Below are 25,115 nucleotides of genomic sequence, written 5' to 3' on the forward strand. Positions count from 1 at the left end.
GCAGTTTAAATGCTTTATTTTGTGTATGTATGCATACTGCAGTTAAGTAGCAAGAACTAAAGGCAAACTAGAAAGAACTACAAAATACAACACATGGACCAATACATTTACAAAACATTCAAAATGTTACAAAATGGGCTGCATTGGTCCTTCTATTGTTCTTCAATTTGGATCTTTGTACAAATAATCAAGATACAATGTCACCATCACTTTGCACAATTTTACAAGTGCCAGGGAGAGACTTCCAGAGCCCAATTCAAATGGACATATCAGTCAACGGGTCTCCAACAACATATCAGGAGCAGAGTCCCCCCTTCGGAAGATTAAACTTAAAAAAAAATATCAAATGGAAGTAGCAGGCAACATTTTCTCATCAATCATCTACCATTCAGTCTGTAAGTCAATGAAGAAAAAAAAAGTCTGGAAAGGAAGCAAACCAAGGGTTTCGGCAGTGAATGACAATGTTTTGATGTCTAAATTGTCAGGACCCATCTGACATTCATTGCTTTCCCTAATCCTACCCACCATCTCCCTTTATTCCAATATTTACATCAAAGCATAAAAAAAAGTATAACAGCATGTCCCAATGCGACGAACCTCAAGAAAAACTAAATGTAACTCTTCAGATCCAGGAGCAGTAGTCTTTCCATCCACATATGTGGCTGACAGTTCATCCAGTGCCAACAATAAAGAGGGAGGTGTGTGGTAGAGCGAGTAGGTCAAGGCCACGGCATCTCTCCTGAGGGCTCAAGCTGGTTGGTACACAGACTAACTGGCACCGGTGCCCTCCATCACTTGCTGGGCTTGTTTTTGTCCCATGCAGCACTGAGCTACTGACTGGAACAGCCTGGGGACAGAGGGGAGGTGAAGGCAGTTGAGACACACATTTTAAAAGCACACGTAAAAGCATATTAACAGGCCTCAAATGATTTCGTAACCACTTTTATAGTTTTGATGTAGTCAAATGCAGGACCTACTTTTCGATTTCAGGGGCACAGTGCACAAAGTCATGACTCCAAAACTTAAAGGCAGGATTCTTGATCAGCTCAATGAAGGTGATCAGAAGACCCCAAGGATGTGGCCTGTTCACTATCAGCCTCTCCAATAGAACCCTTGAAATGAACAGTTTAAGGATGTTGGTGGTCACTCAGTGAATCACAACAGTAATTCCTCTGTCTCTCATCAGACTCACCGGGTGATCTGTTCCTGGATGGCCTCTGTGTTGGCCTCGGCAAACAAATAGAGCATGGTGCAGCTGAAGTAGTGTGTGTGGCTGTTGGGGTAACGCAGCTGATTTGCGATTGCATTCAAGAACAAGTAACGACCTGTGGGTGGACAAACAGTTACATCCTGTTTGTTCAGATAAACATCTATTCCTATCATCAATATTGAAATCCACTTAAGTCATGTATCAAAAACTGATGTGGCAAAGCAAATGCCTAGATATTGTAACTCTGACTTGTTTTATTTTGACTTTGTCAACAGACAAATGTTTCCTAGCATCTAACCTTCAGTATCCAGGTCCACAGCCAGGTTCTGGAAGATGTCCATGTGGGCCGAGTGAGTGATCGTGCTCATAGAGGGGGTGCTGCCCTTATTGTGGATGTGAGCAATAGCTTGTGTGCCTACATACAGCACTAGAGCATTAATCAGCTGGATGTTGTAGCGATTTCCTGGCTCATTAGATACCTGTGAGGTGAAAATATACATTACAAGTGTTTTGTTATCAGTTAAAACTAGTTAAATTAAGCAATCAGACTATCTTACCTGCAGGTTGCTGCGTAGCTCAGACAGAAAAGTGACAGGTGAGCGGGTCTTGAGGTATGAGTCCAGATCCTTCTTGAACTGGGAGGGCATAACGCCAGTAAAGTTGGTGAGAATACGGGGAGCGATGTTGATTTCACTCAGCATGTCTACCTGCAAAAGATAGAGGGGGAGGGGGGGGAGCTGAACCTTGGTAGACTGTTTAAGCAAAGTGACAATCATGACCACCAGTAATACAAATATTTGAAATCTACCTTAAGATTAGGTGTAAAAGGGTCGGGCAGCCTCATATTGCGTGGAAAGGCACTGAGGATGAGGTTGCGTAGCTGAATGCAATTTGGTGGGATAACATCACAGAAGCCATAATGATAGTCACACAGGAACTCTGGGAAATCATGGAGCAGGACCAATAGCACTCTCAGTGTACCCTGAAACAAATTACACATGTTAATAGCAGTTCAGATCTAGCAATGTTGAACACACGAGACTTAAGTCAAACCACAAAATACAGGTTATTACTCCACCCAGACAAAAGAAAATGAAATAAATATATATAATAATCACCTTGTAGAGGATTTGCATAGGTTTGTTAAGTTCTACATTCCTCAGGAAAGGGGCCAGGTATTTGAAGAGATCAATCAGCAGCTGCGCATACATAGGCCATCCCTGGAGGGCATGCAGACAATATACACATTTGTAAAAGACACCACAACACTTCCATATTAAACAAGCCATATCCCACTTATAATGTTTTTAAACACATTCATACCTTTTGCTGTGGTGTGTGCGCTAGCATCCTGGCAATGAAAATACGATGGGAGATAAGTTCCAGCCAGGCGTACACAAAGCCAGGTGCTTTGGTAGGTCTCAGGATGTGAAAGGTATTGCTGCAGATATAAACCACAGAGTGAGGCTCTGAGGATCCCTTTTGCACAGTCTTAAAGCTTCTAAAGAATAGCAGGTATTAATGTTTTACCAGAAGGCGGTGAGAGTCTGGAAATTAATGGTCTCAAGGACATGTTCAGGGGCATTAAGTTCCAACAGCAGCATAATGAAAATGCGGTGATATGGGAGCTGCTGGAACTCTGTCTGCCGGACATCATGGTCCTGGATCAATACCCCAACTACGATGCCCAACACCTAGTTTAACAGAGAGCAATGAAGACCAGGTGCAGTTTCTCACACACACACACACGCAATGGAATCTCCTCATACTACTGTACCTTGTTGAGGAGGTTGATTTTTGTCACGGTGTTGGTGGCTTCTCCAGAGTGTTTGACCAGAAGGGCTATAAGCCTAACAAATGCATCCAGGTTGTGGTAACACTTAGCTCGGATGATGGCTGCGCTGGCAGCTGGATTGTGCTGCTGCTCAGCTTGTGCTCTATAGCTTATTTCTACACACATTTCTGTGCACAGCCGAAAGAACCTTGTAATCAGGTCATCTGTCTTGAGAATACCTTGTTGGTGCATCTTAAAAAAAAAAAAGTCATCAGAAAGACTAATAATAGAAAATAATAGTTGTCAATGGTAAAAGATTGTTTACCTGTCCAACAAAGGCAGAAAAGGCCTTGGTGCTATCCCTACCAGCAGCAGCTGAGTGATACAGGTTGACCCATTCCCTCAGGAGGTACTCTGCCTTCTCCCTTAGGCCTGGAGGATCATCATATTCTGAAGCCTGTGAAATCCCAGAGTGCATCATGAAGTTGGGTCCACCATGGGCTCTGTCAATCATGGCCTCATAGTTGGAGCGAACAACATCCATCAGCTGGGGAAGACTGAGGGGAAGAAAATTGAGAGAGCAGAGTACTTTGTTACTTTGTTGATATCTTTCTCCAACACTCCACTCCTTTCTCAATATCTGCTGTTATATGCCCCTACCCCTTTTTCAATGTCTTTTTTTATACCCCCAACCTACAAACGTACTGTCTTCTGTTGTCATACAAAAAGTATATAGTATGTAAAAATGTTTTTACCCCTCTGGTGCGTTGGCTCTGGAGTGTGCACAGGTCCTCATTAAAGTCTCAATTGTGTGAAAGAGGTCAGCCTCTGTGACATGGCTGACACTGCGTTCATCCACCAACAGTAGTTTTACCAACTGCATGGCAAACGCAACTGCCATGTAGTGCAGTCCATTTTCCATAGACTGAAAGAAAGCGAAGAACATATAACATAAGATTTGGCAACAATTCCTTTGGTTTATCAGGGTGCAGAACCTGTAGTTGCTATGCAGCGTTTCAGACAGCTAGTATAAATTAAACCATTCAACAAAAGAAAATGCAAATGTAATCCTTGACTGTTTAGAGATCTGCCAAAACACAGTAATTGACATTTTGTACCTGGGCCAAGTGCAGGTCATACTGCTGCATATTCACAAGATGGTTCCTGATCAGAAGCTCCACAGCTTCAACATTGTATTTATACTCATCACGGCATTCAATCAGACATCTGGGAACAAAAAAAAAAAAAAGGCAAGCGTAGAATATCAAAAAATTCTTCAGAAAACGACATCTGAACCAGAAGAGTTTACATTAAACAAAAAAAACACTAGATGTTCATGACCTGTACCTGCCTATATTTGGCTTACCTGGTGATCTGCTTATTACACCACTGTGGCCCATAGGCACGACCATCTTGTAGGGCTTTAAGCACCAACAAGTGGCACTCCCTATAGCGAAGCAGCAAGTCTGCATCAGCCCCGCTCGTAGCATCTAAGAGACCTTCGACAGCCTGGAAGATAAAAGGAGATAACTTTATAGTGAACGTAGTTTGTGGAATAAATTTCTTTCCTCACTATTTTGACAGTCACAATTACAAGTTCAAAAAGTATTAAACCCACCTTCTGCAGAAGGCCAAGTGCAGCAATACCATCCCTGGAGTTCCTAGCCAATGCAACAGCTTCTAAGAGGCTACGCAGAGCCTGGGTCAGAGGATTCATGGCCAAGGCAGGGGAGATTGCATGAAGATGCTGTTCCAAGTCTGCCATGCACTTATCATATATCTGAGCCACATCGTCTGTGGCCCATGCCTGTTGCTGTGAAGAGACATAATCAGTTATTAGTTTAAAAAAAAAAAAGAAGTGATGCTTTTAAAATTGGTTTAGGGTCTGAGCCTCACTCAGGTGATCTTATTTCAGTCAAACACTGAAATTGACCTGACTCTGGGCTAAGGTACAAGAAGTGTAGGGGGGAAAAAAAAAATAAATCAAATCACCTTCATGGGCTGAGCCAAGAAGCCTGTGGGCTGGGACAGATCATTACTTGGTAAGAAACCTGGAATGTTCCTGGCAAACTCCTCATATACAGCTAGTTGCTTGGGGTCCACTCCTCCCACCTACAACACGTGTGTATGGATAATCAGTCAATAGATGCACAACCATTGTGAAGTTAGATGTACTATTAACCAAGTTCTGCTCCAGTTAATAAAAGGAACTACATCATGGCTTCCATTTGTGACTCTGACCACCTCATGCGATTACCTACCTTCAGTCTAATCTGTTCAGGCATACGTTCTGCCTGGTAAGTCAGAACAACAGGATCACAATAACGACGTCCTTCTTGGCGTGCATGTTTTCTCAGCTCAAACTCCTGAAAAAATGGTACATTCAAAACAATTTAAACTAGACACCTAATGCAGGTATTTCTACAAAACAAAACCTGCCTCTTCACCAAATGTATGAAATGTGTCCATTTCTTTTATATTAGTACCAAAACTACACCCTAGGCAACGCAATTTTTTTGGCACCAAACACAAACCAAGGTATAAGTCTTGCAGTAAATGTCGAAAAGAAAGTAAACAGTAACAACTATTTAGTTAGGCACCAATTTGTATTGTGTATTTTGTAAGTATTGTGTCCAAGGTTCTGTAAAAATACGAACAGATATCCTTATGTTTACCAACAATAAGGGGAGAAATCAGCAGTAATGCAATCCTGACAAATTAAAATGTTTTTAACTGTAGTCCACAAAAGGCTAATGTTGATGTATTTAGGCCAATAGATTCAGCAAATTCATAACTGATTACAGTTTAGCAGCAAGCAAGTGAGAGTGTGTGAATTTGACTGCTTGACTTACAGTGGCCAGTCTCTTATCCATTTCAGGGCCAGCCTTCTCCACAGCAGTTTTCTGTATAAAGCAACAAGCCAATTCACAGTTGTCTTGAGCAATTCTGGCAACAGCCTCCTCCATCATTTCCCTCTGCTGAGGTGTTGGTGCCTAAAAGAAGAAACAGTAGTGCAAAGTTACATGTGCTGCTTGTTAATCAAAAGAAAAAAAAATGTTCTTAATATAAATTGGAGTAAAAAAATATTAAGTCCTGAACAGTGTCCGTGGAATGAAACATGTACGGACAAGCTAATAAAGTAAACTCACTCTAAGGGCAGCAGCAAAACTGTTCTTAAGATTAGTGGCAATGCTCATGAGCAGGGGCTCACGGCAGGTGATCATGGCCATCCCAGCAGTCAGATTTCTCATCATATGGTGAGCAGCTACACGCATACGGGACTCCTCTGAATCCAAGGCAAAGTCTTTTCTGATAATCTGCTCACAGGTTGTCATTGCAATTTTAATAGAGCGCTCAACCACAGGATGAACTAGTTCTTGGACAGCCCGCTCAACAGACTGCCGTACACACTGCTTCAACTGAGGATGGGCTTGTAGCAAAGGGATCTGAAAAGAGACATAAGACATGAATAAAATAAAGTAGGAAAAGGGGGAAATGTAACAATGCAAAATTGTGCACATATTTAAAGTGAAGAATTGACTTCAACATTTATGTTAATGGTCTGCAGGACCAAATACTCACATTGACGTTTATGTTAATGTGGGGGGCAAGGCCTGCCAATGCATAAACATTGATGTCATGGTAACTGAACTGTGGGGTAGGGGGCCCGGTGGTTGTGCAAGTAGTAGTGGTGGAAGCTTGAGTCGAGGGAGTAGCTGGAAATGGAACAAAGTCTCCTGTTGGTCACAAAATGCTGACTCAATTAAAACCGCAAGGCACATCAAGCACACATTTAAGTTTATTACACAAGGCTAAATTGGTTTTAGTGTACAGTTTAAATAATGTACAATAATGTATTGTGTTTATCTGTTGTAACTTTGTTACAACAGATAAACCTTGTTAACTAAGATTTAGTTGTAATTTAATTAATCCCCATGATTTAAGTTTTAAAATGGTGCAAGTTAAAATTTCAGCATTTACCAGTTGTAGAAACTGATATCATCTCATCTGGAGGCTTTGCATCCTTCTTTGGCGCAGACAGTTGCTCCTCTAGGTTCTTTAACTTTTCTTTGTCCTTCAGCAGGTTCCCTGGCTTGAGTTCATTGATGTCAAGAGACAAGTTCTTACACAGAACTTCAATCTCAAACTTCAAATTGAGCTGCAGTGAACAGAAGAACAATTTACTAAGCAACTTTACTTGTTTTTGTCAACTGTAGTATATAGTACACAGTTCCTTTGTGCAATGAAATATCACTTTTTCTAGTTATTTTTAATCATCAATACTCAACTGCAACCTTTACCAGATACTATGGTTATTCAATTTGCATCTATATGTAATAGTACTAATAGTAATTTCACAGGACATGTAATGGTACTTTTCAGACATTAACAATATTCATATTTATAGTAGCAAAAATCTTTATTATTTAGGTAGAATACATCAATTAGTCTTTTGTAGCCAGCTTTAAGAACAGCTTGTGCTTACATACCTTGAGGTCATGTTCCTGATGTAATTCAGCAAGAACATTCATGATGGCCATAGTCCAGGGATTCTGAGGCCTGAAAATCTACAAAGACAAAGTAGTTGAACCAACAAACTAGCAGAGTTGTAATAATATTTAACTGTCTTATATGGACTTAGGTTGTTTGAACCAGAGGCAAGATGAAATCTGAAATGCATAGTGACATCTCAGGCTACATAAATACTAACCATACTTCGCACACTGGATTCCAAAACTTTGGCCACGAACGGAACCACATAAAGCAGCTCCTGCTGGCCTTTCACATAGGCTTCCAGTAGCAGAGATTTGACTTCTAGATCCTGAACGCAGAAAATCAAAAATGAAGTCCATATGAGGGGGGCATGTTGACCCATGAGCCTACTTGTGCTTCTATAGAACCAATACATTTCTTACTGTATAGAGGATTGGCTTGTTTTTAGCCAAAGTAATCATGCCTAGCCAGTGGCCCAGGTTTTTCAGAAGAGAGCGATCAGAGAAGTTGGCAGCTGCTTTATCAGAAGTTAGTAAAACCTAAAATAAATGGCAGGTATTCAGAAGTGTTATGAATAGTAAAATGTGCATACTGTTTAAAGCTTTAATTTCTTACCTTTATATTTCTGTAGGTTTCATTGAGAACCATCTTGACAAACTCTGGGTTCTTTAGAGTGTCCAGAAAGTTTGAATACAGACTGTGGAAGTTTGGTTCAATACTGACACGCTTCATTACCAGGTACTGAGACACCCAGGGCATGAATTCCTCCTTCACTGTCTCCTTCAACTCTTCAACCTAAAAATAAACAAAAAAATATAGGTTTAAAAAAAAAAAAAAAAAAAAAAAACATTTTTACACTTCTTGCATATAGTAAACTTGTGTATTTCCCTTTACCTTCTGTGTCATGTTGGATTGAGAAAGGTTATTGAAGATAAAAGCAATCTTCTCTTGTACATTCTCTGGAGGCTCCACTATCCTTTCCGTTTGATCAGTGGCCACCAGTAGGGTGTCAATGTTGGTAGTGTTTATAGAGGGCTATATATAGGCACATGAAAAATTATCTTTAAATATAGATATTTTTACACACACACACACAGACACACACAGACACAATTACATTAAATATAATTCATTAATAAATAATATAACTTTAGATCCAGACGCACAGGCACATCCTTCTTGAAGCCACTGGGTGTTGGTCTGGTGATTGTGGTAGTCTTTGCTGGTGTGGTAGTAGTACTAGTTGTTGGGGTGACAAGAGGGCTGGGTTGACCCGGTTGTGAGGCTTTGGGAACACCAGGTTGTTGCGACTGAGCTTGAACTTGAGCCAGTGCCAAACTTCCAGGGGTGGTAATGGAGCCTTGCATCTTCACCGGAGGGTCCCGTGACTGTTGGCCATACTCAATATACTGCACACACGATATTGAAAGAAGCAGAGCAAGAGATTTTATTTATCTGCATTTGGTATGTCTTGTCTACAAGGGTGGAAAAGAAAAGCCAAAACTTTTAAATTGTCATAAAATTAAGGAAACCTGTTTACCTCTTGTAAATGGTGTGGAAATTGTAAGAAGTGACCAATTGAAGCTAGGTGTTGACAATATTGAGGGTAGTCCTTAAGTCTAGAAAAAGAGAAAATGTCAGTCTAATAAAAGCTTATGAGTCACTTTGGAAGAAAAGATTTCAGTACCTGTTTTTGAACCTGTCTAGGGCAGCAATTCCAAAGTAATACATTTTTGAACCAAAAGGTTTTCTTAATGCTTCAAGAACATATCGAAGGGCCAAGCCTAGGGCCATGTAGGTTACAAGACCCTTCTCAATTATGCCACCAAAGAGACAGGCAGTGATGTGCAGCTCTTTGTCTGGATATTGGGGAAAGAATCTGTATTCTTCAAACAAGTTCCGAAGCATACAGTTAAAAACTTCTCGTTCGCGCTTGATGGTTGAATCTTTGAATCTTTGTAGCATTTCTAGTACCTGAAGGGCAGCAACAACAACAGTCAATGTCATGAAGGAAGCAAAAATTTCATAAAAGTCAAAAACATGCATTATTACGTACTTCATCCACAGACATAGTTGGGTGAGGTGGGTGGTTATATATGCGCTGGAAGTAACTGTTTGCTTCATCATCTATTTCCTTACTAAAGTGCTGGTTTGCTTCAGGCCACACCTGAGAGAGGTCATCTGAAAAAATGAAAATTACGATTTTGTAATCAAAAGTCCTCCCATGCTAAACCACTCGTGGATTACAGCATTGGAAAATTAATTCACATATTTCAGCAACTCTGTGGGGCTGTAAGCATAAGCAGACAAGGAATGGAAGACTGATCTGTATTTCCTCTATGAGAGTCGTTTAAATTACAGTATAAGGTTTAAGGACAGATTATTTTTGTAAAAGACATTACAGCCAAAACAACTATCTTCTTTTGATTTGCATATTAATTTGTAGAGGAAATACAGTGCTGAGCAGCGCAGGCTCTCAGTCACACCACTACCACCACCACTTACAGGCCTTCATCTTACTCTGCGGAAAAGTAGATGGGTTTAGGCCTGGTGTGCTCATCTTTCTTGTGCCAAAAGGGTCTGCGTTCACTGTTGGCATCCCCAGACTGGAACCTATACCAGAGCAAATTCCTGGACCCAAAGGACCTGGAAAAAAAACACATCACTTAATTCAATTCACCTTCAAGAACAGCCATTTCTATCAAATACTCTAGTATCTTAACCCTAGTCCAGCTGCTTTGACTTTATTTTTACATAGCATCAATCTTAAATGTAACAAAATGTGAAAGGTCTAAACAAAGCCATACTTTCAGATTTAGAATGTACAGAGATTGTTACAGTTAACAATTGAAACATAACTGTATTACAATGTGTAATGTGTATACACTGAAAATGAAAAACTAAATAGAAAGTTACTACAGCTTAGTAGGACTATCTTTTGTCTAAAGCAAATAAATAAATAGCATAGTACCAGAGTCCATACACCCAAATGGTGTGCTGGGGTTGGCATTAGAGAGGGGAGGAAAGGCCTTTGCAGGGGATTGAGGATTACTAAAAGCTGAACTTAGCATGCTTGAAGTGTGTGAGGTGGTCGTATTGCCTAGGTTCAAGGAACCCATGGCAGAGAGTGGGTCCATCTAAAGAGCAGCAGCAAAACAAAGTGAAAAAAAAAAGGGGGGGGGGGTCAGTCAGTGTTTGAAGAACACATTTGTTTGTTTAAGACACATTAGATGTCCAATATAATAATTACTTTAAAATGTGTTCACCAGCAGACAAAGATACCTGAACAGGTGAGATGGCATCTAGGCTGCCAGCACTAGGAGCACGTCCCTTTGGCATTACCCCTGGTGGTGGTTGCCGGGCTTTATTCATGACGTTACTGCAGTTAGCAACCATTGTCAGAATAGTTTCAGACAGCTCCTGGGACACACTTCTAAGAACAGAAGTTAAATAAAGCTTTAAAGGAAAAACATTTATGCAAGGAAATTATGTCAATATGATTATTTATATCTAGCTTTGTTAACAAATATAATCAAAATAAAATTTTGAGACTCGATCAAGCCTTTTTTGAAAGTGTAAAGTAATTTAAAACTACCCCCCAAATTAATGATTATAGCAGCAGATACGAAGGCAGCCTCACCCAGCACAAGACTGCAGGCAGGCCAGCATGGTGGCTAAGGTCTCTGGCGGCAGCTGGGCACTTTTGGGCTGGTCCTTGTCTGGGGCCAAACCCCCCATAATTGATGGACAGCGCCTCTTCAGGAATGTCACACATGCTTGTATAAAAGGTTCCTGGAAGTCACAAAAAAATATATATTTTTTTCAATTAACATCAACATTGTTATCTCAGTATTTAAGTGATCTGAATTTAACTGCGTGCCAAAAGCTTTACCCCATGCTCTCTGATTTTGTCAGTAAGCCATTTGTCAAGTTTGAGGTATTCACGTCGCGAGGCAAGGGCAGCAAGGTCAATAACAAAGGCAAATGGAATACCATTCAGCAGCATTGACAGAGACTGCAAAAAAGACAAGCAATATTTTGGTGAAAGGAAAATATATTAAAGACATATGACATACAATTCATTCTTACAGGACCAGCACTTATAAAATTAGAATACCAAAAAGTTGATATATTTCACTAATTCCTAATTTACGAGTTGTGGCCACAGTCGCAATTTAAAAATGACACCTTCCGTACTTTTCCTGAAAAGCCTCAGACAAATGCATTAGTGTATGGGATCAATTTTGGAACACACTGCGCTTTGAGACAGATACAGACTGAAGTATTGCTCTGAGGGCTTAGCCAGACACATCATTAGAAAGAAGTATGACTACAACCTAGTGAAAAAAAATGTTCATAGAGTGAAAACTCAAAAAAAAAAAAAAAAAAAAAAAGAGAAAAGTTCTATCTTAAAAAAAAAAAAAAAAAAAAAAAACACGTGTCCGCACTCTAGCTGTGACATCACACAATCTAGCTCACGCAATACACTAATAGAAAAGCTGAGAATTCCCTAAAACACCCTATGTTTAAACTGCTATAACTCAAACTATTAGAAAGCTGAATAATAGATTAATAGTTGAATAGTAGTTATAATAATAGTAGTTCAAAAGGTCTCTGTAGCTTAAAGTATGCAGCGGTAGTAAAGTTGAAAGTAGACGGTAAATAGTATGAATGAAGCTGAATATTTTGATATTTGGATGGTTTCGGTAACTTAAAGTATGCAGGAAAACGTGCTAAAACTGTACAGAAGAAAAGTATAATAAATAACATACAAGAATAATAAATAGCGAAGATATCATGGTGTTAATTAAATTTTGTTTAAAAGACATCAAATCCTGGATGTCCCAAAACGTACTACAGCTAAATTCAGATAAAACTGGGTTTCTTTTCGTTGGGCCTAAAAATCACAGACACACTATTGAACCACAGTTACTTTGGATGACATAACATTAGCTTCAGGTTCTACTGTGAGGAATGTTGGTGTCATATTTGGCCTAGAAGTAAAAATGCGTAAATCTGTTCTCTCTTTGAGAGAGGATGCTTCCAGTTTTTAAATTCTGGTTAGACTACTTCAACTCCTTACTCAAATGCCTACAGCTCATTCAAAATGCTGCAGCCAGCGTTCTAATGGGACTCCTGAGATCACATTTCTCCTACATTAGCTTCTCTGCACCGGCTGCCTGTAAAATGTAGGATAAAATTTAAAATTCTCCTACTCACCTACAAAGTCCTCAATGATAAAGCGTCATCTTATCTTAAAGACCTCATAGTTCCTTATGCTTAGCTACCAAGCTTCTCCCCTGTGGAACCAATTCCCTGCTCAGGCTAGAGAAGCTGACACTACACCCACAGGTATAATCAGACTGAGGGGTTTGTGTCTGATGAGCAGCTACAGATCCAAACATCCTGCCTGTGTCCAACAATCCTACCTATGCTCTGTTATTGCTGTGCCATCTGCCTTTTCTGTCAAGGCAGATGGCCGTCCACATTTAGCCTGGTTTCACAAGTTTTCCTCTCCACTGTTGCTAGTTGTGAAGTGCCTTGAGATAACATTGTTGTGATTTGGCGCTATATAACTAAAATTAAATTATAAATATATATATATATATATATATATATATTTAAACTGAGATACTAAATCTGGGGTTTTCATATTTAGGTATAGTCATCATCATAGTTAGGTATATTCATCATAATTAAAGAAAAAACATTTTAAATATGTCAGTCTGTGTGTAATTAAGTTTAATCAGTTTTACTTTTTGAAATGAATTAGCAAATATAAATAAAATTTTAAATTATACTCTAATTATACCTGCACCTGTATAATTAGTAGAGTGAATTCAAATTCACTTAAGTGACAAGCCAAAAACCTAAACTAATGAAAAATTAAACTTAGAACTTATTTCCCGAAATTAGCAAAATAATTATTTCACTTTAATAGCAGATAGCTTTTTGCTTGCATTTGTTGCTTGTTTTCTACCAATATATATTTCAACAAGTTGCTAAAAGCGTTTGCAAAGCTGACAAAATTAATATCACAGGAGGTGGTGCTGCACATTCTTTAAAGGTTCACCATATAAAACTTCAATTTGAAAAATAATGCCATTGGAACCTTAGTATGCCCTTATGATGACAAATTAAAAGATATAACACTAAGTTCAGTCATGTGCACAGTACTTGGTCTGATTAGTCTTAAACTTAAAGGCTGAATTAGTATTTATGTCAATGGCTTTCTCTAAAATACCTTCAAGTCCTGGGCCACATCAAGGATGCGAGAGAGTTTGGCCTGGTCATACTGCTCCCCTCTCATGTACCACTCAGCCATTGAATGCATAATTAGCTGACGAATGGAGGGGGACTGCCCCTGGAAGAAAAAAAAAAACAAAAAAAAAAACACCCAGTTTAACAATTACTACACAAACCACATCCACCTTGAGATCAATGCGCAACAAGTAAGCTAGACTAATACCAACCTGTCCATGCCAGGCATAATGCAGGATTATGGCAGAGTTTGGGTGGTTGCCCAGAAATATGGGCATAAGAGTTGAGATGAGCTCATGGCGCAGTGTGTGCCACGAGGTGGAGATCTGCAGTAGTGCCAGCACCAACATATCTGGGCAGTGTTTGATTGGGAAACTAAACAGCTGTTTCACCTGCTCATACTGGCCCACCTCTGACAGCCTAAGCAGGCTCTCCACCAAGTCCAGACTTTTCCTGAGATAAGTTACAGAAGTCAAACAGTATGAGCTATTACATTAAATTAAACCACATAAAATTGAATTGAATAACATTTCCTAATCAAATTTCAGTTACCACATAACATAGTTGATCAGGTGTAAATGAAAATGTACAGTTTACCGCCCCCCCTCTTAAAATCATAATCATTTTGAAACTCTACATCAGGAGGGGCATGCAGAAGAACAAATAAAGTAACTCCCTCAATGAAAACAAAACCCTCTACAAATCAAGAAACTTAAATAGTAAGCATAAAACATACCAGGTGGCAATCTCCCGGTTGTCATCCTCTGGTGGGGCCTTAAGTATGTCAATGGCCACAGTGTGGCAAGGGTAGTCAGCAAAGCAGAACACTTCTGGGCTCATCAGAGAGTGCTGAATGAATGACAACTGAATGACAAGAAATGAAAAGCAATGAAAAGCAATAGACACTTAGTCCAGAATACTGAAAAATAGTGTTTTGATATCATGCAGTCTAACTAATTTACAAAAGATTCATCTAGATTTGCAAATTTAAAACAATACATGTAATAATACTTTAGCATGATATGGAACACGGGTCTGCAACCTTGGTTCTCGAGGGGCAGTGTCGGGCTGGTTTTCCACCTCTCCCAGCTAATACTGATCATGGACCAGGTGTGTTTATCTAATCAGCATCTAACTGCCTCTCAAGGACCAGCGTTGCAGATCTGATATAGACAATGTCATCATTTCATACCTGTCCTTCTGCATGTTTCCATGGCCGATAGATGAGATCAACAGGGAAGACCTCCAACGTTCCTAACCCTCTCTGAATGCCATACACTACTGTTTGTAGACCTTTACTGTCACGAATTATAAAGCCAGGGTGGTCCAACTCATAGGTCACCTCTTTGAAGTTTAAGTTGGGATTCTAAAATGCAGGTAAAATGAGATGCACAATGACAAACAACATAGCTTTTATACAGGTTAGTATCAAATCTCCTAGCTGTGCATTTTTCTGGCAAGTGTAATTTGAGTCTCACCAGCACCAAATCTCAAAAGATACACTTCAGATTTTGAAATCTCTGAGTTTGTGACATTACAGCCAGGGTCACTAAACAAGTAGTAATGATGATCAGTTTCACTGCAAGTTGAAATACAGTCCATAACTACCGTAGAAAAGTCTTAAGTGGGTGAGGAACAACACAGTCTTCCTTAACCTCATCCTGGTAACAGTTTAACCCTTACACCCCCCCTCTAAAAAACTCCATTTGTAGACCCACATGGCCTTTTTTGCCAAACAAAAACTGCTATAAAATCATCATACATCAATATTTTTTATTTTGTAAATTACTTAAACAACTTCAGACCCAAAGCTAAAAAGTGTGTAATCATTTCAGGATTTTAACCCTTTAAATGCTAGTTTTTCGAGTTGAAGTACTGCTTTTTTAAGCAAAAACAAAATCTTTCATTAAGAGTAGTAGGAGGATGGGTAATGTATGAATGTAATGTCAGCATTTCATCTTCCAAGTAGTGATATTTGACATTTTACATGTATTTAACTAGAATCAGCCTCTTTCCCATTGCCCATTAAAAAAGGCATGTAACTACCAGGGGACCCAAACATAATTTGGTGTGTGTAAGAGAGTGAACGAACGACAGTGTGTGAATCAATAAGCAATCAGTGATCATTCAGGGGTCAGAAAAAAGTCATAATTTGTCTGATGGCTTAGAGATGTTTCTTTCATGAGGTGCTTGAGTAAATAAATGGTCTCGACACAGTCAGGTGAATATACACACACCAACAGTTGTTTACGTATAACAAAGACAAACATGCAGCTTGGCTGAGGGTTGTTTTGTTAGTGAGCAGAGAAAAAAATAAAATCATTTTACTGCACAAGCAGCTTTAGAACATCCCCCACACACCCCGTGTTATTTTGTCCGATGCTCTCTCAAACACACATTGCATATTCTAACCTGGGATATGTCTGTTCCAAAATTTATCACCTATGTTTTGTGTTCTCTCTGTTGTTGAAGTTGCAAAGATGTTGCACAAAAAAGTTCTTTCATATTTCGTCTGAAGGCTTAAGGAGTAAAGCAGGATGAAGGCCTTTCAATAGGTGCTATAGTCAATACATGGTTTCTTGACTTTGTTGGGTAAAGTAGTGATGACATTTTGACTGTATTCCACTAGATTCCGCCGCTTTCCCATTGTAACTGATGCTTAAAATCCTAGTATTTTTGCCAGTTATATTATGAAGGTGAGACTACAAGGGGCAGAAAAAGTAAACAGTTTGGCGTGTGTTGAATAAAATGCACAACTGATGAGAACATTTACTGTGCAAACTGCAAATTCAACAACCAAGAGAACACAAGAACTTTTAACCTTTATTGAAGGAAGAAAAAAAACAAAACAACAAAAACCCTGGAGAACCAGCCAACTATAGGCCCATTTCAAATGTACCATTTATGTCTAAGATTCTTGAAAAATATTCATAGCTAAACAATTATCTGACTACCCGAGTAGGAATGCTTAAGAATATTTTCAGTCAGGTTGCGTAAAACATGGCACAGAAACACCTCTGGTTAGAGTCACTAATGACCTTTTCTTAACTTTAAACAATAAAGTCTGGTCTCTGTCCTTGTCCTGTTAGATCTTAGAATGTTGTGATCATTTTATTCAAAATGTAGCTCTATTACAGAGACTAGAACATAGCATCAGAATTAAAATGAACAGCACCGGGATGGTTTAAATCTTTTCAACAGATTCCAGTTTGTTCATGTTAATGACAAATCCTCCACATGCACAGCAGCTCCTTACAAAGCCTACAGCTAATTCTAAATGCTGCAGCCAGAGTTCTAACGGGACTTCGAAAGAGAGATCACATTACATTAGCTTCTCTGCACTGGCTGCCTGTAAAATGTAGGATAGAATTTAAAATTCTCCTACTCACCTACAAAGTACTCAATAATAAAGCATCTTCTTATCTTAAAGACCTCATAGTTCCTTATGCTCCCAGCAGAACACTTTGTTGTCAGAGTACTGGGCTACTTGTGTATCCTACAGTCTAAATGTAGAATTGGAGGCCGAGCTTTTAGCTACCAAGCTCCTCTCCTCTGGAACCAGCTCCCTCTTCAGGTTTGAGAAGCTGACACTGAGATGGTTCAGGTCACTGGCAATGATTGTTAGTCACAGGAACCATCTCTTAGTTAAGCTGCAATAGACATAGACTGCTGGGGGACTTAATTTATACACTGAGCTCCTCTGTTTCCTTCTATCTCTTGTATACAATAACCTTCCATAATTGTTCCATGTTTAACTAACATTGTCTTTCTCTCCAATAGTTGTGTTTCTCCCCCCTCTTTCTTCCACTCTGGCCTCACCTACAGTTATCATTGGACTCAGCTGTGTCTGTGATGGGCAGCTGCCAATCAAACAATTCTGCCTGTATCCAGTCCCTGGTACGAACCATCCTGCCTGTGCTCTGTTGTTGCTGTGCTTTTCTCTGTCTATCCCCTCACACCAACCCCCTGCCCAAATTCAGCCTGGTTCTGCTGGAAGTTTCTTCCTCGTTAGAGAGGGTGTTTTTCCTCTCCACTGTTGCTGTCAAATTGTCATTATTACAGGGATATTAGGGACTTGTTGGCTTTAGTTATCTGAGATATTAAACCTTACCTTGTAAAGTGCCTTGAGATAACTTTGTTGTGGTTTGGCGCTATATAAATAAATTTAATTGAACATATGAAATATAATCAATGAAATTTTAGAACAGAAAGATCCAGGGTTTGAATATGCAGTGTTTGCTTAAAAAAGCATCAGAAAAATAAAATGAGGGTATGCGTGTGCATGTTCTAAAGCCTCTTCTGCAGTGAAAGGCTTCTTTTTATTCCTCCTCTGCTCACAAATGAAATGACCCCTCCGCCAAATGCTTGTCTTTGGCAGTCAGGTAAATATACACACCAACAGTGTTTTTTGTTTATGTACAACAAACTCAAGAGACCATCTATGCTACATTCTGCATGTAAACGACATGAACATGCCAAAAATGCCAGAGGGCGGTATAAGGGTTAATGTCACAGGTTATTTGCCACAAAAACCTGAGCCCAGCAAAATAGATATACTGCATCAGCTGGGTCTCTACATGGCAAAAAAAAAAAAAATGTCAGCAGGTGATCTGAACTGAAGACACAAAAAACTGAAATACTTTCCTTCAATAGGTGGTGGTTTGTAAAACAGGACACATTGTCACAGTCAATTTAAAGGTTGGGGCTGCATAACAACAGTGTTGAAAATTTAGTCAAGATTAATGACTCAGTGACTTGGGTGGTCACAAGTACAGATTTATAGTCAATTTTTCATCCGTTCATTCACTGCATTTTGTATACTCAAAAAAAGAAAAACACTTGACAGCATTTGGCTATATCTACCTAATTTTCTCTAAACAGTATTTTTATATACACTGATTAAAATCATAGGTAACTATTGGGGGTAACCTAATTGTCCACTTACCACTTCTTTGACAACATCAATAAGAACCTCAACATTCCACGTGTGTGCCTGTGAGCCATCATTTTTATCCTTGCCATCACTCCAGATACCACTTCCTGGTGCAGAAATTGACTACAGGAGAAAAAAAAACACTCACATGCTCTGAAGTATTAAAAAACCCAATAAAAGGTGCCTTAAACATTACCTTAAGGTTTAGTACAATTACTTTAAACAAATGCATTTAGTTTCAAAGTTGAAATATTTTTTCCCCATTCTGAACCCTAACACCCATTCAAATTCTAAAGCTCTAATAACAAAGCTTCAAATTAACCCAGAGAGCATTATGGTATGTAGAACAAAAAAAACAAACAACAACACATGACTCACTTGTAGTGGGATGCCATCAGTTAAGCCAGAGTGAGTGCGAGCCATCATGCCCAGGACTCTGGCTACCTGGCTAGCTGTCACCTCCCTCACACCATACTGGAGGATTATGTTTCTGCACTCATCCACACTTAAAATGGGGAATAAACATGACAGTTCAAGCATATCATCTTTAACATTAATATGAAAAATCAATAATATCAAATACGCACGTGAAAAAACAAAAACAGTAGATGTACCAAGTGTTTGTTATTATGCAGTCGCAGTCAAAGTCAAAGTCAAATAAGTCCTCACCACACAGCAACTCATGTTTTTTTATTAGATGTCTTTTCATCTAATGTGTAATATAAGATGGTGGCGATAACACTTAAACAATGAAGACAGAAGAATTACCTAGCACAGAAGCCATAGCCAACTTCTTGCATGAATTCTGCAAGAGAACTCTCCATCATGGTCTTAGTTAATTCCCCTGAGTCTGGAAGGATCCTGTCCATCAGAATGTCCCGTTTTTCAGGGTACAGCAGTGGTGCAAGCACCACAGGACAGCGCTCCTGGGGAAAATCTGAAACAAAAATTGTGTCACAAAAACACGGACAATTTATAAATACAAGTTTGCCTTCAGTCTCAAAAAATGTACATATAACCTACATTGTACATGTACGCCTACAGATATGACACATACCTCGGCAAAGTGTCTTGAGGAAGGCGTCAATCTGCTCTTGTCCTACCCCACTGGCTCCCTTCTGGCCAAACAGTAGATGGGAAAGCAGTAGGTGCAAGACCTCTATTGCAATGTCTTGGAAGCCACCTTCCTGATTTCCTCCGAGATCTGCGTCAACGTATGACCGCAGGAGGTCTGGAAGTTTCTGTTTGATATACTGTCCAGCTAAGAAACAAAAGGATTTTTTTTTTTCTTCAAAAAGGAGAAACTCTCTATTTGTTTTTTTACCAATTGCAATAAACAAAATAAAGCTAATAAGAATACTTACCAAAACCACGAAGATCAATATTACTGGAATTAAGTAAAGCAAGACCAAATATCACCTAGGATGAAGCAAATATTATGATTACTGTCTTCTCTTTGTTGACTACCATCATTATTGGGTTAACATGCGTGAAGGCTATAGGTTACCCATCTACGGAAAGTCCCTTGCAGACCTTACCTCCTGAACCTTGCTGAGCTTAAGAACTTTACTCAGTTGAGTGAATAAATGTGTAGATGGCTTCAAACTCTTAAAAAAAATAAAAAGAACAAAGCATGTCATTTTATGTTATAGCATGTCTTTACATGTTTCTGTTAAAGCAACCAAGGTAATATGAAATTCTATGATATGCTACTTACCTTTTGGTAATGCAGGGGATTGTCAATGGCGTAACACAGAGTAGAGATGAAATTTGGCTTTGATATCAATGAGACACACTCTTGAATCAGAAACTGCGTCTTGGGCAAGTTGAATAAGGAGACATGCCAAGGAGGAGAGTAAAGCAAAAAGTAGCAAGTGAAGAGCAAAATTATTATAGCATGTGTTACATTAGTTTGAAGCTGTATGTCTACACAATCTTAAATATTATATATAATATTTGTGTGTGTTAAATGTTAAACACCATTAGGCAACTATATCTGGTAACAGCTTTCCAGACACGTGTGCATTGTGCACTGCACTTTATTCCAGCATTGCTGTCAAATTCTGAAACAAATATTCAGTTTTATAGGCTATGACTATGTGAATACAGCTCCCCACTTCAAATAGGCCTTTGGTAGAATGCGTCAAAGCACTTGTAATTTATGTTACAACAGGATCTGTGTCTGTATGCTAACACAATGCTACTGAACACTTCCTATTCAAATAAGTTGTAATGTAATTAATTACCTGATGAAAATCCTTGCCACTACTTTTACCATCGCCACTGAAATCCACATGGGAGAAGAGACAGCGTAGTAAATGCCTGTCTGCCTCAGGTCCGTGACGATTTACAATCTAGTGACGAAGAAAATCAATGCTGGTTGAAACAATTCAACAAAATTGTCACAGTTAAATATATTAGCAGTAACTCACATGCTGTATTTCTTGCTGGCTGGCTCTGTAATTTTTTTTCGTTAAATTGTCCACCAGATAGCTGATTTGAGACAAAGCCAGCGAAAGCGAGTCAAGATTCATTGCTGGTTGGGGCGGAAGCAGGCGGCCGAGCACGGCGCAAAATCACCATTATTCCCCTTTAGTCACTTCAGAGATAAGTTACTTCTGCTCCCCCCCCCCCAAAAAAAAGGTTTAAAAAAATGTTAGCTTCCAACAGATTGTTCCCAATAATTGGCCTCCGGATCTAGGTAGAGTCCTTCAATTTAACATCAAGTTCAGCATCTGTAATAAAATAGACAAAAATTAGCATGCAGCAATAATTTTAAAATAAAAAAAGATAAAAGAATGGACTAGATAAATAAAAACATGACTTTAATCAGGTCTTAAAGAAGAACCTCTTTTTCCAAAGTGGTACATACTAAGTACACATGATTTGACCTGCAAAGTAGGAATTACTACAATTCTAAGTAGCACACTTCATTTGACTAGTACATTAGAACTTAAAATACTTCCGTTATGTCATTTGGAACCGGCCATATGCTACCAAGTCCCAGCAAACACACCTGTTGCAGATTATATAATTACAGAGCCTGATGAAACCACAATGCAAACCCTGAAAAGACCTCAACCCAACTTGTGAGACAAAATTCACTCTTCAAAAACCCGAATATATAATATTACCCTGCTCCAGCTTCGCCCCTAGTAGAGAAATTATATTGTTGCTGACCATGTACGTAACAACAAAAGTCAGGCATTGAGGCCTAGATACAGGATAAACCCAGGGTCACATCAAACCCACGTCCTACCAGAGAACCTTTCTATAAATAAATTGTAAACCTTGGGACAAAGTTGTTTAAAAGCGACGACGTTCGGTATCCCAGTCCTAATCAGGTCTGAATAAGTTATACAAACTAGCCGAGCTAGTAGCGTGCACTAGGCCGCAATTGTACCTGAATACAATTTCACCGCTGGTTGATCAGTATCTTACTTTTTAATCTAATGCCTTCCGTAGCTTTGTGGACCGATATAAAGTTACATGACATCAGAAGAAGCTAACCGAAAACTCTCCTAAATGGAACAAAGACCAACTTTACGAGAGTCACCGAGTGAAACAAAGAAGCAGTAAATGTTAAATCTAATGTTAGCTAATTTTCAGTAAAGCGCAACCTCGTCGAGCAACGTAATTTTAAATAACCGGCTAATGCTGTGATGATACTTTAAACAGAAGTCACCACCTTTCCGATTTCGATCACGATCTTGTAGAAGTGGGGCAAACTAGCTAGCCATTTAAGCTATTACTGTGATACTTCCAAGTTATTATTAGCAAAGACGTATAACATTACTAAATAATTTAGCTTGATTACTATTTAAATGTATTGTTACATGCCATCACTTGTGTAAATGGCGTGTTTGCAATGAATTTAAGCCAATCAGCACATCTTCCTGTTCCTTTACATTAACCACCGATGTTACTCCCAGTAGGCTGCGAGCTAGCTAGATGGCAATGAATTAGCATTTGCACATTAGCAACATTAGCAATAGCAATACAAACGCTTTACAGGCTCGCGAGAGAGAAAAAAAGTTAATTTAGGGCATTTAAAAGTTTTTGGTGCAGCTCATTGAAGCTAAAAACACTTACGCACTGGACTGTTACACATGCCTTCACCCAGAGCTAGAAGGCCCCGAGCAGGCGTTTTACTCGCACGCATCTGCTAACGTTAGCACGTTAGTTGCTAACGTTTGCTTATTTCTGGGCTCCGACTAGTCTATGGACTTGCAGCACTGTAGTTTAAAATGCTAACTACCCCGAAAAAGCATGTAAGCGTTTAACGGAGACGATGTCAATATCGCACCCAAAACCAATTCAGTCTGTTTAACTAAATATAATTTGCAGGAATACGTTATTATTGGATTGATGATTTCGTGATGTGATTAGTATGTCAGCTCAATTTCAGCAAATATACCATTCCTGCGGCGAAGGCTAACGGCCATCCTAAACAACAATCGTTGCTCAGTTATGTCCTATATAAACCTATCGACAGCTGTTGAACAAATATAATTCTCACCGTTTTCCCGAAAAAGTAGATCAGACGGTCATCCTTCTACTTTCCCCCAATAAACCAAACGAAATGGAAGGATCGCTAAGCGTCCACTTCAGTTTGATTTTCAAAATAAAATGGCGACTGTCACCGCCACCGCGCGCTCACGTCCATTGCGTGTACGTTTCCGCGCGACACAAACGCGAGTACTTGCTCAAGCACTCCACGTAGTAGACTTTCATATACACCCCCCCTTGTTCTTCTTCTTCTTCTTCTTCTTCTTCTTCTTCTTCTTCTTCCGCTTCTTCTGTTAAGTGTTTATTGGGGGTTGGCAAATAACATTATGGTGCATTACTGCCATCACCTGAAACGGAGTGTGGGTTATGAATTTAAATTTATCACGTAAAAACAGAAAATTCTATATCCTTCCTATCAAGCTACTTGGTTTCAGAAACAAGTAACCTGTGTGCTTCCCTATCCTGAATAGTGGGCCATACAAATCTGTTTTTAAATCTAAGCCTTGTGATTTGGTAGCTCAGTAAGTAGATCATTAATTTGGGAAGCAGAACATCCCTTGTAGTTGAATGTTTTGGGAAAAGTGGGTAATGAAAAAATGTATGGAAAAAAATTCCCTATTCTTTAAAACATGTAAAAGAAGTTGATATACCACCATAATTATACCACGCATAATTTCGCAAATATACAAGAAAATGCATTTCAGCTTTTAATTGAACTATGTAGTACATGCTTAAAGGGAGTAGGAAGAAGTTAGACTTATCTAACCCATAACCTCACCTTATATACCACCTAATAATATAACATTCATTTAGATGCATAGTACTGACAATTTTTATGAGGAAAAGAGAAGTAGCGAAAAGCCAAAACATAGTCCTCCAACTTTTTCCTTGGACAAAGGGTGTGTCCCCAACCTGTCAGGGAGTCTGCACTGACCAGCTGGCACCGCTCTTCACTCAGATATTCTGCGTAAGAAGTCCACCATCAGCAGCCTGAACGACTACAGATCTGTTGCCCTGACTTCTGTGGTCATAAGGTTGTCGAGAGTATGGTGCTGATCCACCGGAAGGACATCACAGACCCCCTGCTATTCGACTACAAAAAAAACAGGTCGGCTGATGATGCTGTAAACACAGGACTCCACTACATCCTGCAGCACCTGGATCACCCTGGCACGTATGTCAGGATCCTGTCCTGGACTTCAGCTCAGCCTTTAGTAGGATCACCCCTGGAATTCTCCACCATAAATTGACCCAGCTCACCGTACATGATCTCACATGTCAGTGGATCAGAAGCTTCCTGACCGACAAGAGGCAGCATCACATCTGGCACCCACACCATCTCCCAAAAATGTTGCCTTCCAATAGATTGTTCCCAATAATTGGCCTCCGGATCTAGGTAGAGTCCCTAAATTTACATCAAGTTCAGCATCTGTAATAAAATAGACAAAAATTAGCATGCAGCAATAAGTTTTAAATAAAAAAGATAAAAGAATGGACTAGATAAATAAAAACATGACTTTAATCAGGTCTTAAAGAAGAACCTCTTTTTCCAAAGTGGTACATACTAAGTACACATGATTTGACCTACAAAGTAGGAATTACTACAATTCTAAGTAGCACACTTCATTTGACTAGTACATTAGAACTTAAAATACTTCCGTTATGTCATTTGGAACCGGCCATATGCTACCAAGTCCCAGCAAACACACCTGTTGCAGATTATATAATTACAGAGCCTGATGAAACCACAACGCAAAACCTCAAAGACCTCAACTCAACTTGTGAGACAAAATTCACTCTTCAAAAACCGAATATATAATATTACCCTGCTCCAGCTTCGCCCCTAGTAGAGAAATTATATTGTTGCTGACCATGTACGTAACAACAAAAGTCAGGCATTGAGGCCTAGATACAGGATAAACCCAGGGTCACAT

General features: G+C 39.3%; 1 protein-coding gene across 9 annotated transcripts; it reads right to left on the minus strand.

Annotated features, from left to right (window-relative positions):
* cnot1 (CCR4-NOT transcription complex, subunit 1) lies at positions 1-23,406 on the minus strand. 9 transcript variants are annotated; one of them, XM_029153173.3, is made up of 49 exons: positions 23,192-23,406; positions 21,105-21,407; positions 20,919-21,026; positions 20,390-20,482; positions 20,211-20,279; positions 20,037-20,091; positions 19,730-19,933; positions 19,441-19,609; positions 19,051-19,177; positions 18,685-18,795; positions 14,932-15,105; positions 14,476-14,603; positions 13,952-14,192; positions 13,723-13,842; positions 11,371-11,493; positions 11,119-11,270; positions 10,761-10,911; positions 10,450-10,615; positions 9,999-10,124; positions 9,535-9,659; positions 9,166-9,452; positions 9,019-9,097; positions 8,645-8,887; positions 8,373-8,513; positions 8,094-8,273; positions 7,901-8,017; positions 7,696-7,806; positions 7,475-7,552; positions 6,966-7,143; positions 6,567-6,700; positions 6,134-6,430; positions 5,837-5,977; positions 5,246-5,350; positions 4,977-5,096; positions 4,603-4,797; positions 4,351-4,493; positions 4,103-4,211; positions 3,740-3,909; positions 3,310-3,541; positions 2,988-3,236; positions 2,741-2,904; positions 2,534-2,651; positions 2,329-2,430; positions 2,019-2,192; positions 1,768-1,917; positions 1,509-1,689; positions 1,193-1,325; positions 978-1,112; positions 1-847 (listed from the first exon to the last, which is right to left on the minus strand). In XM_029153173.3, exons 2-49 carry the CDS (start codon positions 21,204-21,206, stop codon positions 769-771), a joined length of 7,089 nt encoding a protein of 2,362 aa, XP_029009006.1. In that variant the 5' UTR covers positions 21,207-21,407; positions 23,192-23,406; the 3' UTR covers positions 1-768. The 9 variants fall into 9 exon arrangements, with proteins under 9 accessions (XP_029009006.1, XP_055365547.1, XP_029009005.1 ...); XM_055509572.1 differs by having other exon boundaries at positions 6,567-6,721; positions 8,645-8,896; positions 9,984-10,124; XM_029153172.3 differs by having other exon boundaries at positions 20,390-20,488.
* Between the last annotated feature and the right edge of the window lie 1,709 nt (positions 23,407-25,115).

Source organism: Betta splendens, chromosome 6, assembly GCF_900634795.4.
Source record: "Betta splendens chromosome 6, fBetSpl5.4, whole genome shotgun sequence".
Taxonomy (NCBI): Eukaryota; Metazoa; Chordata; class Actinopteri; order Anabantiformes; family Osphronemidae; genus Betta; species Betta splendens.